This window comes from Chanos chanos, chromosome 14, assembly GCF_902362185.1.
Source record: "Chanos chanos chromosome 14, fChaCha1.1, whole genome shotgun sequence".
Classification (NCBI taxonomy): Eukaryota; Metazoa; Chordata; class Actinopteri; order Gonorynchiformes; family Chanidae; genus Chanos; species Chanos chanos.
The window spans coordinates 10,714,115-10,731,891 of NC_044508.1; the positions used below are offsets into that span (position 1 = coordinate 10,714,115).

At 38.8% G+C, this 17,777-nt stretch overlaps 2 protein-coding genes across 4 annotated transcripts; both read right to left on the minus strand.

The window, feature by feature from the left end:
• Positions 1 to 8,137: 8,137 nt before the first annotated feature.
• Positions 8,138 to 10,140, minus strand: ptger3 (prostaglandin E receptor 3 (subtype EP3)). Its single transcript, XM_030791862.1, has 2 exons — positions 9,289 to 10,140; positions 8,138 to 8,443 (listed from the first exon to the last, which is right to left on the minus strand). Exons 1-2 carry the CDS (start codon positions 10,138 to 10,140, stop codon positions 8,138 to 8,140), a joined length of 1,158 nt encoding a protein of 385 aa, XP_030647722.1.
• A 954-nt stretch (positions 10,141 to 11,094) lies between these two features.
• Positions 11,095 to 16,282, minus strand: zranb2 (zinc finger, RAN-binding domain containing 2). 3 transcript variants are annotated; one of them, XM_030791335.1, is made up of 10 exons: positions 16,212 to 16,282; positions 15,529 to 15,581; positions 15,327 to 15,435; positions 14,986 to 15,068; positions 14,724 to 14,800; positions 14,313 to 14,447; positions 13,751 to 13,905; positions 12,678 to 12,764; positions 12,125 to 12,283; positions 11,095 to 11,856 (listed from the first exon to the last, which is right to left on the minus strand). In XM_030791335.1, the coding sequence occupies exons 1-10, from the start codon at positions 16,265 to 16,267 to the stop codon at positions 11,799 to 11,801; spliced, it is 972 nt and encodes a 323-aa protein (XP_030647195.1). In that variant the 5' UTR covers positions 16,268 to 16,282; the 3' UTR covers positions 11,095 to 11,798. The 3 variants fall into 3 exon arrangements, with proteins under 3 accessions (XP_030647195.1, XP_030647194.1, XP_030647193.1); XM_030791334.1 differs by having other exon boundaries at positions 12,125 to 12,277; positions 12,699 to 12,764; positions 13,751 to 13,938; XM_030791333.1 differs by having other exon boundaries at positions 12,125 to 12,277; positions 13,751 to 13,938.
• Positions 16,283 to 17,777: the final 1,495 nt, after the last annotated feature.

Below are 17,777 nucleotides of genomic sequence, written 5' to 3' on the forward strand. Positions count from 1 at the left end.
AAACCCAGTTAAATCATTCTCCTTTCATGCCAAATAGAGAGTGACAAAAAAGTACGGACGCACCTTGTGTCAAGTAAAAGCCTAACAAAACACAGTAAACAAGCAGTAATAGATGCATTGATAAAGCATTTATCAGAAATGGCCTGAGCGTTCAGAAGGTATTTCATACAAAACCAATCGGTTCAGGGCACTAAAAATACCCCATGAAATTTAAAACGCTACAACAAAATAAAATCAATTTAATATCTAAATCAATATCTATCTCAATTAGTTGAAGATGACAGTAAACAGACATGTGAACAAATAAAATTTAATTATGGCTCAGAGGTTATGGCATACGTTTCTTGGTCAGAAAAACCAAGGTGTCCTTTACAGTTACCTGAGCTTTGAAGAATTCTTTAACATTTGTGCCTCATTTTCTATTTCCATGTCCACATTGTTTTTAGTACTGCAGTTTCACTGTCCGATACTGTGAAAGACCAACCATAAATTTTACAACTTACTGAGAGGAGAGAGTAGAATCCATAAACTGCAGGTACCAAATGGAATATGCCTCATATTCTTGTCAGTCTGAAGGAGAACATTAAAACTTAAGTGTGAATAAAGAGCATTTCATAGTTTATGTGACAATTTATCAAAAGTTCACCAAGAACCAAAGAATACAGTGAATGAACAGTTTTTTGTTGTTTTTTTTTAATTCCAGGGGGCACAAAGTCCTTTTCCCCAGTAGATATCAGTAAACAGAGATGTTACCATGGTAATTTACCACAGTGATGAGGATTATTGCGGGCACTTGTTTCCTCAGAGCGACAGACTGAAGATGTTTACTTGGCTAACCCACTTAGTGTGTCCTCTCAGTTAATGGGTCAGGACATGCATCCTTTTCTAAAGTCTCCTTGTCATTCCTCGGTTGTCTTGTGTCATTTCACTGGCGTCTTTTAAATGACGACTTACATCATGGTGGGTTTCATGTGAAGCCAGAAAAATTTTGCTTATTCAGTTAAAAATGTAAGTAATTTAAGTGAGGGACGATGATGTGCTTGTTTGCAACTTGCTCTCCAGTAACAGTGAAAATTCTACAGCAGTCACACTGAAGCTCTTGAAATATTCCTGACAGGAAATGAGTGGATACTGTCATACTAAATTTAGCCAATAGGCTATCTAGGAAAACATTTGTGTAGGCCCTGTTCATTTATCTAGATGCAGGATCATGTTCCTTGCATAATGCCATTAATCTGATACAAGGCACATACAAGGTGGCCAGTTTGCTGTGGTAGCAAGCCAGTTTGAATACAGCTTGAAATCCAGCGTGACCACCAATTCTACAGGTATCATGGAAGACATAAAGACATGATATTGTGTCAATTGCTACAGTTTTCCACAGTTGTCATGATTAATGCCACGAACACATCAGCCCAGAAACTGCATGTTAATTCTGGAAATGGGAACAATGCACACGGCTGTGGAAAATTTGAGAATTTTCAACACTGATAAAGGAAGGTTATGACTAGTTGTATTGGTAAAACTCACTCTAAGTGCACAGTGAGATCATTTGTTGGTATTCGTTTGGCTGTACACTTTCAGCTCTGCTCAATTAATGCAATATAGGTACTGTATAATTTGCCTTCGACTGAAGTCAGTACAGGGTTTAGTTCAAAGTGTATGGTGTAGTTTTTCTTTTTTGGCTCCTTCAGTTACCCTGCAATCTGAAACTCTGTCTCAAGTTTAATCTTTGATGACAATTAAAAGACTGATCCTGCACTAATCTCAATTAACTTTGTCAGTCAGACTTGCATTTCACTAATGCCTTTCATGGCATTATTTGCCATTTTCCACTTCCACTTTTGGTTAATGCGCTCCATCTCCTTGCTTTTGATCATGCACTAACTGCACAACAATAAATCTTTGGCAAAGGCAGAACTGACAACCTTGGAAGCTTTGTGTCTGGAGGAAAACTTCAAGTGTTTCCCCAAAAAGGCATACACAGTTTGGTTCAATGCACAAATCCTCCACAGATTAAATCATATTTAAAAACTGCTGGGCATATTCATTCATTTTACTTGGCCTCACACTATAGAAAATCAGACAAATGTAAGAATGAAAGTGACCTGAGTTGAGGACTGTTCTGAAGTCATGAGCCATGCTAAATAACCCAGAGAATTCATTCAAAGGATAGTTGTAATTCTGGCTTGCCCTGAAGCGTGTACAGGCTAATAACTTTTTTTTTTAAAGATGAATGAGGTTGGAAATCTATAATGAAGATTTCAAAGGTCAGTAGAGGTCAGTGTGGGTTCAGAAACATATCCAAAGAACTATGCATTACCATGTTACAACACCACTGAAGTATAGCTGCAGCAGTAGTCAGATTTCCCTGTATTCCACGTAGCCTAGAGGTAGCTATTCAATCAGTCCTTGAATTCCAGACAGCACTCATTACATTAGATACATGTGATAAAGTGACTGACGTTTAGCTTTGCTTTGCTACTTTATGTTTTTCAAAGCCCTTCTTTATCCGCAGCTTGCCACTTGCTCCTTTACAACATTTTTAACTTAGGAACTGCACCAAATAAATCAGACTATTTAAGTTTATTAAAATATATTGACCGCAGTGGTCAAAACTACATGATGCCAGAGATATTAAGGCAAGTCGCTAAGAACATAGGGCCTGCGGCATATTATCTTCTGTAATTTTTCAATAATCTTTCTGTTGTTTGGCCTTTTAAAGAGCTCTTTCCATCCTGAGTGCCACCCACACTAGCCAACGTCATTCTCCCAAACTAAGCTTGGTCTGAATCAAAAACTGTTGCAATGCGACAGGACAACATTTTTGTGGACAGTGTGTAAAAAAAGTTGGCAATGGCCTAGACGTTACATCACTTTTAATGAAAGTTTTGGATCAGAAAAATGGCTTCGGAGCCAAAATACCTCAAGGGGCTAACATTGTAGTTACCGGATGGACAGTTTAAGATTTCCGTAGTTAAGACCTCTTACTACAATTACAATTGACATCAGTCCGGTGATTGCGTTAAATTAGAAATAGTTTTGATAAAGGATACAGTTTTCATCTGGGCAAATGGAACACTAATCCTCTGTCGCAATCATTATCATGTCTGAAAGATAATGTCACTGACAAAACTGGGTGCAATCTCTTGTTTCTTCAGTTGCCTTGTTTATTTTGTCTATATTCGGACATGAGGACGGATGTACTGTAACATTCTCTAGAACAGCAATGAAGAGGAGGGTCTTTTGGTTTCCTACGAAAGAGAATTTTTCATTTCCCTTTTCTATACAATACCTCTTTTCTACAGTTTTGTGAAGCAGTCAATATTACAATACTCCATTTGTTAGACATCGCAGATCAAATAATAAGTGAGCCCCAGCAGATGTAATGATACCCACTATGCACTGCAGTCAGTTGTTTGGAACTGCACTGAAAGGTTGGTCTTCAATGTCTGTACTAATGGACAAAGTGACCTTTGGCCTGTGGCATCCTGCTGCGTTGGCTATTTAATCCAGACCTTTGAATAAAGCAAGTTCCATTAAAAAGGAAAACAATCTACCCCCAAAGCTTTTAGATACTCTTCTTCCTGTCTCAAAGAATATTCCCAAAATGAACCAAAGAAGAAGACAAATTCAATAAAATTAAGAGGCTGAATGACGTTTTGGTGGTAAGGGAAGATCCACTTCCCTTGTTGTGGTGCTGAAAGACATGTGGAAACGGAATGAAATCAGAGCTTTCATAAGAAGCTCTGATTTTCCAGTTTTTCTCCTTTCAAACGCAACCGAATTTTCACTTGGAGAGAAGACGAGATTAGAAATACAAATAGAAAGAACAAGAGCAGTACAGATCCAATTTCTCCATGCAGTCCAAAACTCATTGTTATGACCAATGCTGTTTCTTTTCTTTCTTTTACTTTTCAATTACGTGTGATAGTAAAATGTTGTATTAGTGTTTAGACCATGAATATGACGAGTTGATGTGTGTGGTAAATTTTTATGGTCATGACACAAAAGAAGAATTCTATTTGTACATGCTACTTTTCTTGCATAACCAGTACGTATTACAAAACTATATGGCCTTATCAAATTAAAATCTACCTGCCACTGGAGCAAGTTCATAAGGAGTGTACTCTGGGGAAAAAAATGTAAAGTAGCAATGTACAAAGACTACATTCATCATATTCTTGTTTAACCAGTTTAATCTCGTATCAGACAACATTTCAAAAGCTTTTTCAAATCTTAAGCTCGTAGATGTTTCTAAATATTCTTGATACACATGATGCAAGAAGTAATTGAAAAGCACACAAAAGAAATCAGTCATGCAATATTTCAGGGTCTTTGTTTTTGTTTTTTTGTTTTTATTTCATCTGTTCTACTGAGAGGACTCTACATACACAGCATAAGACAGAAAACAGCTTTTTTCCTCCAAGTCAGTTTACAAACGGAGCTGCATGTTCAGGCAGAAAACAAAACTGCCACAAAGCACAATAACAATATCCAGTACATTGTATATTTGCCAGTAGCAGTGTTAAGGTCACATCAAGTAGATGAAAATGACAGAAATGCTGTTGTTTCGATTACACAGGTTAGACAACATAAATAAATCTCTACCACGAAAACCTCAGTGGGAATACATTCTACCTGCAGAGATTGGTTATGTTGACCTTCTGGAATCAAACAGAAGAATATAATGTGGGGAAGAGTATGGACAATTAGGATCTTTATTTTACATTCAGGGTTGTGATTAAAATGATTGTCCACACTACACATTTGAAATAGTCTGAAAAAAAAGACCAATCTCTGTGAATCAAGCAGCACAACTCACATCAGAAGCAGCAGTTCAAAGCAAATGCATTTCCGTAACAACAGAGAGCATACTGGCATACTTATCCGACACTTACAAGCATTTGCAATCATTTCAGAGAGTTATCATCTTGACAATCAATAGTTAGAGTTTATAGAGAAAAACGTTTAACACTTAAAATTTACAATACATTCAAAAGCTGTGCCCTGAAGCGGAACACAGAAATAACATCTTTGTGACAGTCATGTAGCAAATACAACATTCAATGGGTTTGCACAGCTGAACATAATGTTTGCTGGTGGGATTACATGCAAGCATATCCTGTCACTTCTTATTGCATGCACATATAGGACTATGATTTACAGTTTCATTAAAAGTCTGTTTTCACAATTGGCCAGCATTAACACCATCTGTCAAGCTTATTTTACAGCAGTAACACGGATACAGTGTAACTCATCTTGACCAATGAAATCTGTGAATTAGTCTGTGTAATTCTTCCACAGTACAGTGGCAGTGGGTTTCACAAGGTCTTACCCTTGACACATTACTTGTGATCTTGACAACCTCAATTTTCTCTAAGAATACTTCACATAATGACAAAAGAGGTAAGATTAAACACTTTTGGTAGTAAAAATAACCTAGTCTGAACAGATAAATCTCTGATAAACAAGTTGGACTTATTCGTTCTCACAAACAAACACACACACACACATACACACACACACACACGCACACTCCATCATCAAAGTATCAAATGGTCACAAGACATAGTTATGTATCAGCCACATGCTTGAATGAGTTGACAGGAATCTTGTGCTGGAATGTACTGATAGAAACCGCAGGGCTTCATTTACGATCTATGACCGAGATATACACAACAACTGCACCAGATTCAACAGGGTTAATGAGATTTACTGCAAAATTCAAGCCCTGTTCCCCAAACCATGCCTCTCTGATGGGACCTGATCTTGGTTTTAAACAAAATCTCACCACAACACTAATGGTTTTGTCTGAAACGGCAGAGAAAAAAAAAAAAGTTCCAAAACAAAACCACACATGTAACTAATTAAGAAGGTACTGCTTAACCAGTTGGCAAGAAGCATTTTTATGATTGCATCATCTTATTGTTTATGATAGTACAGGATAACTAAGCACACAATACTCCTTGGCCCCAATTGCAGTTTTCCTGTGTGATGAGAAATATCATCAGTTGGCTTATTTCTCAAATTATTTTTCCAACAGTCAGAAGTCTGCTGCAGGGCAAGTGTTGTTCGAACTATACCAATCATTAGGGATGCATGTTACAGAGCACCAACGCTGAGCTTGTGAACAACCCAGCAAATCTGATCATTCTTCATTTTCCCTTCACATTCTGGCACCCTACACGAACAAAATGGATGAAATCTTACACAACACCTGCAGAAGCCTCTAGACTGTCTCACAGTGTTCTGTAAAAAATATTCATGTGCGGAAATGTCTTGTTTGTCACTTAAATCAAAGCACTCTTTGGACCCCTTTTCAATCATCTTTTGCAAGATGCCAATTTGACGCTAATTTGAATTCGGTAATTCAGTGTACAACAAGCAGTGACTGACATCATCGCCCTTTGTGTAAACATTCCTATAGGAACAAACAGAACATTCAGTACATGAATAACACCCAGCAATTATAACTAGTTATTGTGAATTACAATAATATATCAGGACTGTCCCTCTGGGACAGTTGCGGTTTATCAGTGGTAAAACAATTCAGGCACTTCAATTTAAATTACCCACCAGAATACAATGTTCTGTTTTCTTCAATACGTTATGTAATAGCATTGAATGTAAATGACGCAGAAGCCATGCTGTATATAAATTGGAACACAAAATGTCTCTAGGAACACTAAATGTTTATATTACAGCTATTACATCTTTATTGACAACAGTGATGAAAGTGCAATAAGAGCTGCAGACAATGGCAGATGTGGCATCGACCATTTCTCTCATTGTTGTTGGTTTCTAATTTGGGCAAAATATAACCTTTTACCATTCCAGTTTTTTCTTTTGAAAACTGAATTTGTATTAGAAAAAAATGTCTACAGACTGACGCTGACAGTGGATCATCCTTAGCAACACATTGTTGATAAAAAATAATCAAAAATTTACAAGGCAGCTTTATGGATGACCTAAATGCCCTAAAATAAACATGAATAAATACCTTATAAATACACAGAGCTCATAAATAAGTCTTTGGTGTGGCACTCTGAGTCATTAAGACTTCATATTCTGTGGAAAAGAACCACCACACGCTGTTCAGAGCTGAATATATCGCTGTGAGAGACAAGTGTGCAAATGTTCCTGTTATCAAAGACTTCGCTAAACTCTGCTTCCCTCCCTCTGGAATGAAGGGAAGCATACCATGCACAAAGCATGAACTCACGTGTCACTCCACTTTATCGCACATTCACAGCATTCTACAGAACAACTCTGTAGAGACAAAAGTACATAGCTTACCTGCAAGTGTTATATGTATCCCCTGGTCTTATGACTAAGGCGTGTGGACAGCAAAGTTTTTCTTTTGCTTTTCTAATAACAAAGGTCTGTGTCAGTTGTCAAAACAATTCATTATGTACAGAATGTGATGTAACTTGTTATGGGTAGAGCACTGCACTCCTATCAAATTGAGATTCTAAACCATAAACAGCACTACTGAACTGGCAGAGTCATGGAGTTATTGTCATGTTGTTTCAGATTCATTCAATATTATCCTCAGTTGTAAAAATGATGTTCAGCACTCTATGATCTGTCTTTGACAGTTAATGTCAAGCTTCCCACTCGTATCAGAGAAATACTGAAAAGCATCAACAATAAAAAACTCATAATCTTCCATATTGGATCAAACATCTTAATGTAATCCATAAACCATGCTGTAATCTGCTAAATGGTCTAAACATATGCAATTTAACCCTATTGTGGAATATTGCTGTGTGTTACTAGCTGCAAATGGCATGGGCTGCTCCTGGTTTTACTTCACTTCACAGGATGTTAAATGTGCAACCATGTACAAAATCTCTTTGTATATACCAACTATGGCAGTTCAAGTGTAAGGGTTACAAGTTCACATGCTGTCATGCTAAATGCAAAAATCAGTCCCACCAACAATAAATAAGTGCACATTAAAAAAATTCCAAATACAATGGTTTTCAGAGACCACCACGTACTTTTTCAATTTTTACAGTCAATGAATCCCTTCATATTCTTAACATTAGTTTAGCTGATGTTTGGTTCACATCATATAAATAACTTTAATAACAAACCACAAACTGTATTCCCATTTTTTCCAAGGTCCCAGTCATTGTTTTTGGATGATGTGAGTTCCAATGCCAGTTTTATTAAGTGTATCCAGGGCTGTCTGTGTTTCTTTCTGCCTTTCCATGGAGCAGTTGGAGACGGCATTGGCAACTTTACAAAATTTCCTCAGTAAAATCTTCCTCAAGAGCAGATACACCCAAGGGTCCAAAATCTGATTGAGTGAAGCTAAACGTATGGCAGTGAGGAAAAAGTTGCAGTCTACCTGCTTACTGACCGGAAGCGGGACGTCCGACTTTTTGCAGTGATGGGAAGAAGTCTGTGTCGATATCATCTTCAGCATCAGAATCTTGGGGGAGAATTATCATCAAAGAGTAGATTAATTACAGAAGTTCAAAACACTTAGAACATGGCCTACAAATGCTTATTCTGTCAAATGTAGACAAAAGAGCCTAAGGGTGATTCAGCATTTGAATTTGCATTCAAATTCAGCACTTTTGTACTGACAGACTGCATGAGGCGCTGACTTTAAAACATACTACAGATAATACTGAGCCCTTTAGAATGAGATGATCATTTCTTTAACATATTATGTGTCATAGTCTAACCATTTAATATTGCATATTTGGTAATTGATCCCACAGGTTGACATTACTCGAGAAATTCAGAGTAAAAAAACAGACAATTTCACTTCAGACCCTGCATTTCTCAAAGTCAGTATCTGTCAAGGTTTGGCATTAGAGGGTGAGTCGTCTTAAACCACGCCCTTTTATTGGAATTAGCCAATCCAACCAAACAACGACACTCCTCTCTATGCCCACTTTCCCCCCTCCAAAATAACAATTGGTTGTTAAAAGATTAAAAACATTCTTGCGGACAATACATTTAAGACATTTCCTGAAGTCTACCCATACCGTGTGTGGGGAATATGTCAACTCACTAAAAAAACACATGTATATTGCAGTTTAAATAAAGCTAGGACACTTATCAAATTAGTTGCAGTGATGACACAAACATTGTAGAGAACATCCTCTAAATTTTCCTAGGCTATGACGGCAGCTCAAAGCCCACTGTTTTTACATAAACGTAAATAATTGCTTACTGGACTCGTTTTTATGCTGCCTGGCCCTAATTGCTCGATGCTTTGACGATAAGGTTTTTTAAAAAAGCATGTAAACTTGTCAGAATACATACCAGTAAGGGGGACCAGCATATGAGCAGAACGCACATGATCCCCATCAGCTGAATAACTGTCTCGGTAGTTAGTCGTTCCCATTGCTTCGATGTTTGGGATGTACTGGACTTTGTTTTGCAACGTGTAACTAAAGCTCCTATTGTTACCACGTTACACGACATTGTTACAAGTAATGAAAACACCCCTAATGCGGCGAAAGTTGTGGAGAAAAACATATTTCCCCGGACGTCCCTGTCCCCGGTGCTGATGAAACACCATGTCCCAGGCCATTGCAAAGTGTATTTTCCGACACCGGCAACTGGCAAGAGGGCAAAAAGCAGAACGAGACACCAGATCATTACTAGGACTTTCTTTGTTACAGTCGTTCTCTTGTGATTTGAGTACCTGTGAGGAGCGGTTACTGCCAGAGCTCTCTCAATTGCCATGGCGCTAGCGAGGAAGAGAGAGCAGAGACCAAAAGTAGTCATGCACACCCCAAAGAATGCGCATAGAGCACCAGTGGAGTCAATGCGCTCCCACTTCAAATCTGCCCTGTACACCGAAATTACAATGGGGCTTGTTAAAATTTGGCCGAAAAGGTCAGTCAATGCCAAAGATCCGATGCAGAGCAGAAAAGACCTCTTTTTCTTATTTTCCTTTTTCCTATACGAGCTGTAAACTAACATGAGAGCGAGGGTATTTCCGACCATTCCTGTTACCATCATGGTAATAGGAAAGGCTACGGACACAGATCCACAGTTCGTAGTCTTAGAGGCATTGTTCGTGCGCACGGACATGGAACAGTTAGATTCCCACATAGTTCCGAGAGAAGGACTGCACAAAACATCTGAAGAGTCACAGTGGGAGGTCATCCTTTCCTACAAGACGCATGGCTTAAGACTTTGCACAACGGTTCACATCTTCGTCTACTCTACTTCGGTCCTGCTCCTTCAGCGCATGATGCGTGTGTGCGCGCTTTATTCAGAGGCGGGGCATCTTCAAATCAACTTATTTAGGAACAAGTCCATGTGCATTCGACCAAAAAAAAAAAAAAAACCTTGAGGGGTGTGTGTCTGTGATGTAGGGGCAACAGAACAAAACGCGTTTAATAGACTCGCGCTAAGACCACGGCCTCAACGCCTTATACCACGATTCCCTGACGCAGACTATTATTACAGTTTTCCAAGTCTTTAACCCATCGCCTCTGGTCTTCTCAGCAACAAGTGCCACCTAGTGAACTACTACGGAGTCAAATCCCACTGCCTGCGACACACCACAAAGCCATTTCAGACTTGTACCATATAGAGCCTTCCGAAAATAATTGTCTTGAACGTTATGACGACCCCGAAGATGTTGATGTCAAGATTCTTAAGGTCTGCAGAACTTTGTGAGCCACTGCAGTCTTTACATTAAAATGGCACTTACGAACAGCTCGCTCTAACTTCTAGAAAATAAAGCAATCAAACGATAAGACTTTTAACACGATTTTATTGACGTGATGATTACACTGCCTTGTAATTTCCATGGGTTGGAATACAATTTTCATTCTATAAATGCTATTCTTTATGGGAAATTGGCTTGCTTGGCCATTTAATTTTGTCGCTTTGTAATTCTGTGTTGTGACAAATGAAAATGAGGGCAACAAAAACTTGAGAAATTTTGGAGAATGACATTTAGAAATGATGCATCATTCTGGCATCACTCAGTTAACAGTGTACCCAATGTGCCTGGTTGGTCAAATGAACAAATAAAATCTCGGACAAAAAATTCAAACAATCGTGTTTCAAAACGAACCAAAAAAACAAAACAAAACAAAAAAACAAAACAAAAAAAAAAAACATTCACAGTATTTATTCCGTTTGGCCAAAAGAGAAAAAGCGCTAAGTAACGCGCTAAGAAAAGCATACTTACCTTAAACTCACACATAAAGATGATGCAGTAAAAAAAAAATGGGTCATTTTCAGATAAGAGTTTTACAGATCTGAACAAGTTATGTTGAATTTATGAACACTTTTTCATGAGGTTACTCCAAATGACTCACAGAATCAAAGCCTGTAAAACTGGCATCTGAAAATTATCTTTAAATAAAAAAAAACAAAAAAAAAAAAACAACTCATTGCAGTTCATTATCTGGCTGTTGTAGGAAGAGATGACTCTAGTTCCAGACAATGCATAAGACAGAAACTACTACCATGATATTCTGAAGAAATCCTGTCAGACCAGATGAACACGAAGATGACTGATCATTTCTCCTTGCTCAGAGTCTGACCTTTTCTACACAGAACTAGCAAACACTAGAAAACTACAAGACACTATCAGGTTTTACTTATGAGATATGAGATGGTGTTAAAGAAGGCAGTGAACATGGAAACAAGAAAAAAAAAAAAAAAAAAAATCAACGTAACTATTATTCTTTACATACTGCAACGCTCATGAAGTTCGAACAGCGCAAGAAATTTGTAAGTTTAAAACACAACATGCATTTCTGTATAATACTCTTGGTCTCCATGTACTAGAGACCAATATGAAATCATTTCTTTTTTGAACTTGAGCCAGAGTGGGAGGATCCAGAAGAATGGCCACGGCGCCTAGAGGGAAAGAAAGAGAAAGGAAAAGAAAAAAAAAAAGAAAGAGAGAGAAACATCATGGATAACTGAGTCATTTGAGGTCAGTTTTTCTTTAATAAATCTAGTTGTAACGACTTCTTGGGTTTATTTAAGAGAAGAAAAAAAAAAAAACAACAACAATTGAGAGGGTCTCTTTGAAATGTTCACATTTGTCCAAAGACACAAAATCCTAATGCAGATGCAGAGAGACTGTCAGTACACCATTTTGGTATTCCACAGGAACCCAAACCTTTCGGACGACTGCGATCTAGAGCGCCTTTTTTTCCTTTCACCAGAGGATGACCTGGAGTGACTCCTCTTCTTCCCTCGCTCGGGGGAGGACGAACGACTGCGAGAGCGAGACCTCTTCCTCGGCGACGAGGAGCCTTTCCGAGACCTGGAGCTGGATTTTTTTTTTTTTTTTTTGGAGATGATGGGCGATGCATTTACATTAGTTCAGCTAATAACGAATTCTCAAGTGTAACCATAAGCCACACAGACAACAGAGGGCAACACATGAGCACTGTCAGACTAAAAACCATATGTCTTTCTGATTAAAGCGCTGGGTATGAGAAGTCATAACAACTGTACGATTTGAAGAGCCTTGTCATTCTATTCGTTTTAAACCTTGAATAACTGAACTATATTTAATTCAAAGGTAAAACTGTACTAGACGTTGTGTTTTTTGTTGTTTTGTTTTGTTTTGAAATAACATTATGCTTCCACATACAGAAAAGTAGTAACTGCAACCTTTGCCAGCCACACACACACTCTCCCTTGAGAGTGCGTGGAGCCTCATTCACCTGGATTTGGACCTGTGAGACCGGCCTCGGTCTGCAGAACTTGAGCGAGAGCGAGATCTGGAGCTTGACGAGCTCCTGGAACGGGACCTGAAAGACAAAAGAACAGTTTTCCAATATTTTCTACAGTGTGAAAAAGATCCCTGAGTGTAACAGAACAGTGTGAGAACATCTCGAGCCAGTCTATAAAAAAACAAACAAAAAAAAAACCCTCCAGACCTAAGGTCAACAAAAAGTGGACACAAAGTCCAGAGATAATACACTCAGGAAACTAATGAAGACCCTACAATGGACCACTAGTGCTCACTCAACATTAGCAACAATATTACCACATGACCCCACATAAAGCAAAAAACAAGGTTTTAAAAAAAAAAAAAAAAAAGAAATTTAAAATTTGTTTAGCTAGAACTTGGTGTTCTCTTCTCAACGTTGACAAATGACTAGTGTGTCTTGATATCCTTGTAATAAAGTACCAGCAAAACCAACAGCTCATAGAGAACTCGATTTGATGGGATAAAATAATTACTTATTACAGCTCAGTCCCCTAATGTGCAGTTTGGTATTTAAGTAAAACAACACCTAGATCTGTTAGTTAACAAATGATAGACATAGAATTTATACACTGTTATAAAAGCACAAATTCTCACATGGGAAAAGCAAGCTGAAAAAAGCAAAACTCTTGCTCTTACTACCAAACAGAAAGTCTCCCATGGTGTTTGGGTTTTTTTTTTTTTTTGGAAACATTAACCAACTATCATGTTTTCAGAGGACGGATATAGTTTTTCCCCAATAGCATCATTCAATCCACCACAAAATACAATCCTTTTTTATTACTCCACATAATGGACAGAGTGGAGTAAAACAGTGGAGAGACTTGGCTCTGTGTAATCATCCAAAGCAGGATAGTGTTCCCATGTCAGAAACAAGCATACACACGGAATAACAGAACATCAACAACAACAACAACAACAAAAAAGACAGCAATAGAGAAATTATTCAAGTGAATACATTTGAATGAAGATTTGAGCTGATACTGACATTTTGCCCGGGGTTACCCTTGACCTGTACCCTTTTACCTGGACCTGGACCGAGAGCTTGAGGAAGAGGAGCGGGAGGAAGAGCGGGATGAGGCAGAGCGACTGCGACTGCCTTTCTTCTCAGACCGTTTCTCCCCATCGCTGGCGTCTAGGTCGTACTTGGACAAATCCGCATCGTCGTCCTCCTCCTCGTCCTCGTCATCATCATCATCATCATCGTCATCGTCCTGAGAAAGCACAAAAAAGAAGGAAACGTCTTTTCAGTTTTCCTAATCGCCTTGAAAATTAGTGCCGTTTCAGAGACATGACAGAACAAACAAAAAGACAACAGAAGGTGGACAGAAGTGGGGCCAGCCTGAACACAAACAAGAAGCGGAACAAAACACAGATAACCAATAATGCAGCAGAAACAGGCCTCTCTAACGGCCCCTCCATTACTTACCTCAACTCATTAAGCAGCATAACTATATAAGGCACTGTCTAATGTATCCTGCAATAGCTGTGCTTTTCATTTTACATTAAAATGACAAAGACTGGCCGTAACACAATATGAAAGACATAGGAGACTACATTCATCTACATCAATGACATATTTACTTACATCGAGTTTGTATTTGGACAGGTCTCCATCTTCGTCGTCGTCATCATCATCCTCCTCCTCCTCCTCCTCATGTTTTGGTTCCACTTTCTTCTCTTCAGCAGGTTTTCCGCGATATTTCTTCTTCTTACGCCCAAACTGCCAGGAAGAGGCAAAAATACCACTGAGACCACATCCTCATAATAACTGCACACGAATTGCTGTTGCACCAGCTATTACACACGTACATGACAAACACCAACAAAGTCTATCTGAACGCTTGAAGGAGAGATATTGGGTGATAATAACCAGCTATTTTGCCGTACCCTCACTCTCACAGTCGGAGTCAATTTCCAAACAGATAAAAAAAGTCACGCACTATCGAGACTAACTTTGTTTGGAGACTGGCCATCAAGGGCTAGACAAACCACTGACCTCATCATATTCTCCATCAGACTCTTCTCGCTCAATATACTCCACATTCTCTCGTTCATTGAACCCTCCACCATATCCTGAAATGAACCACCAAAAAAAATTGCCGACGTATAGACAGCGCAATCTTTGATTGGCATTGAAGACATGACTAAATGATCAATATAACAGAAAATGAGTCGTGCAGTACATTTGGCGAGAGGCGTGCATAACAGGCTTTTTTTGGGAGGCCAATTTGACTTACAGGCTAGTTTGGATGACTTACCTGTTCTTTCTTCAAGCTTGGCATATTTTGGCGTGTTGCACATGTTGCATTCTGATCGTCTTGCCCAGTTTACATTGGCGCATCTGAAGAGGCAGGTGGAGACATGAGGCGGCAATTGCATTAAAATGCATGTTGTATCACTTTCTCATTATGTCTTCAATAGTAATCTAGCAGTAATTACAAAACCTTCGGTAGAACTCGTGTCAATCCCTTTCTTATAGTAACATGGCTCACATGAAACTGAATACTGACAACAAATCTACAGCCTGTCGAGTCATAGATTTTTATTACAACCTTCATGGCTACAGGACGGATCAAAGTCGAAATATCAAGATACCCACGTTTTGCATTGCCAGTCGTTGGCACTGAAGAGTCCTCGACTCTTCTCTGCCAGAGTTTTCCCAATTTCTGTGCCACCAGCCTTCATCATTTTGGCATCTGTGGTCTTTTCTGGTATGGAACATAAGGACAAAATCTTGCCATTTAACCTTAACCACTACTAAGCGAACGCGTGCATATTTATGTGTTAAAAGCACCCCTTACCTCTGCCACATCTGTTACAGCTCGTTCTCCGTGCAAAGTTAACATTCCCGCACCTTTTACAGAGATAAACATCAAGAGCATTTATGAAAAGGCTTCTTAGCTTCTTCAGTAATACACTACAAACTGCATATGTCTACCGAGCGTACCTTAATTTCAGAGACAGACTATCGCAGTATTAAAAAGCAATGTTAAATTATCTTTAGCTGTATCAATTTCGGGACATGATCAGTCTTAGCTAGACTGTAGGTCTCTGGAACCTGAAACAACGAGAACACCGCAAACCTATCAAGCTAGCTACTGTGGGTCTCTCTGCACGTTGTTTAGTTAGCAAACTAGCTAACCTAACATGCAACCAACATCTGCTGGTGTCCTCTCCAATTAAATCCAGCAATACGCACGAAAGCTTGCATTCTCATCTAAAATGGTAAATCTACTGCTTGTCCCGTGAAGTCTGACTCAACTAGCTTACACAAAGTCATCTTGCTGAACGGAGGTTAGCCTACATGCCTTGCTGGCAATACTTGATGGCGAAATTACATTAATTCTAGCTAGCTCGCTAATATTAGCAGGCAGGTTTCTTTTCACCTACAATGGCGTAAACGCCTGAATATACTCACAGTTGTTGCACAGTATGAATGTTAGCACAGAGAATATTATTTTATATAAATTGTGTAATTTCTTACTTTTTATCTGGACAAATCCAGTCGCCGTCGCTCACCCGAAAACTCTTTCCAGACATTTTTGTGCCTTTGTACGCCCGCGACAATCCAGACTAACGAGGAAGTGCTCATGAATATTAACCATGCCGTGAAAACTGAAAAGCGCTCAGTCTGAATCGATACACTGAATTTACAGTGTTTTTACATAGAAAACAAATTTAATTCGTCTCACTAACTGAAGCGATTTTAAATAGATTTAGTTAAATTTAACGCGCAGTTCAGAACAGGCAATTGACGTGGACATCTCTACACGTCACCTTCACGCACGATTGTAAGGACCTCCATACTTTGAAGTACTGAAAAAAGCAAACTTAGTAATATCTGGTATTATTATTATTATTATTATTATTGTTGTTGTTGTTGTTGTTCCTGTTCCTGGTGGTAGTGGTGATGTTATAAGTATTGTTGTTATTCATGGTGGTAGTGGTGGTGATATAAACAACAACACACACACACACACACACACGCGCACAATCTCAGACACATATTAGACATGTAGACTCACTATCCCTGGTGCATGTTCTTGTCTGGATTAGCAGTTTCACAACAACCAGCATTGTCACTTTAAAGATTATTGTCACTGTAATGACGTTAATGTACTGTCTCAACTTCTTCAAGCGTACTGTCTACTATTCTTTTCTTTTCTTTTCTTTTCTTTTCTTTTCTTTTCTTTTCTTTTCTCCTCTTCTCTTTTCGTCACATAGTGAACTCTCTGTCAGATAAGTGCATTAAGCGAGCCGAGTGCAATTACTGGTCTTGATGTCCTTTTTTTTTTTTTTTTACAATCTTTTTTTTTTCGTTTTACAATCCACCACACAGGAATTTTGTTGCTCTCTGGGGGGGGTGGGGTGGGGGGGAGGTTCTGTTTTAGGTAAGTGCTCAAGGGGGACGGGGGGTGGGGGGGTGGGTTCTGTTTTAGGTCAGTGCTCAGGTCTCATTTGTCAAGAATCATCAAGTGCATGATTAACTGTTGCTGACCATTTGCAACTGCACAAAGTTTAAACTTAAAAAATGTGAAGCAGTTCCTGGCCTTAAGCTTAGAGCCTAAAAGCGTTAGCAGACTACAGTGCATGATAAGCTCCGCAGGGGATTTGGTATTTCTGCAATGATCGAAGTCCCACAGCATGAGTGACTGTGTTTCAGTCCTCAGACCTCTAGATGGCAGTAAGTATACACCATGGCACATGAACAGTATTTATATCACTTGTTTTTGTGACTCATTATTGTCCGCCCAGTCTCAGATATAGCAAGTGTTTGGCTCACGTTTAATATTCAGTTAATCACACTGAAACACATTTCAAATTTGATCAAATACATTGTATAAAAACCATCACTTTTGATTGCAAATTTAAGTTTAAGGCAGTGATAATAACCAGGATATTAAGTACACATACTGTACCTCTATAAGCACAGTCCCCCACAAATGTCATTGTTTTCTCTGAAATACAAAGGAGCCTTGGCACGGCATGAAGGTATGCACACAGCCGAGCCAGATGGAGTTTGGACATACCTCCCACTGTTGGTGCCCAG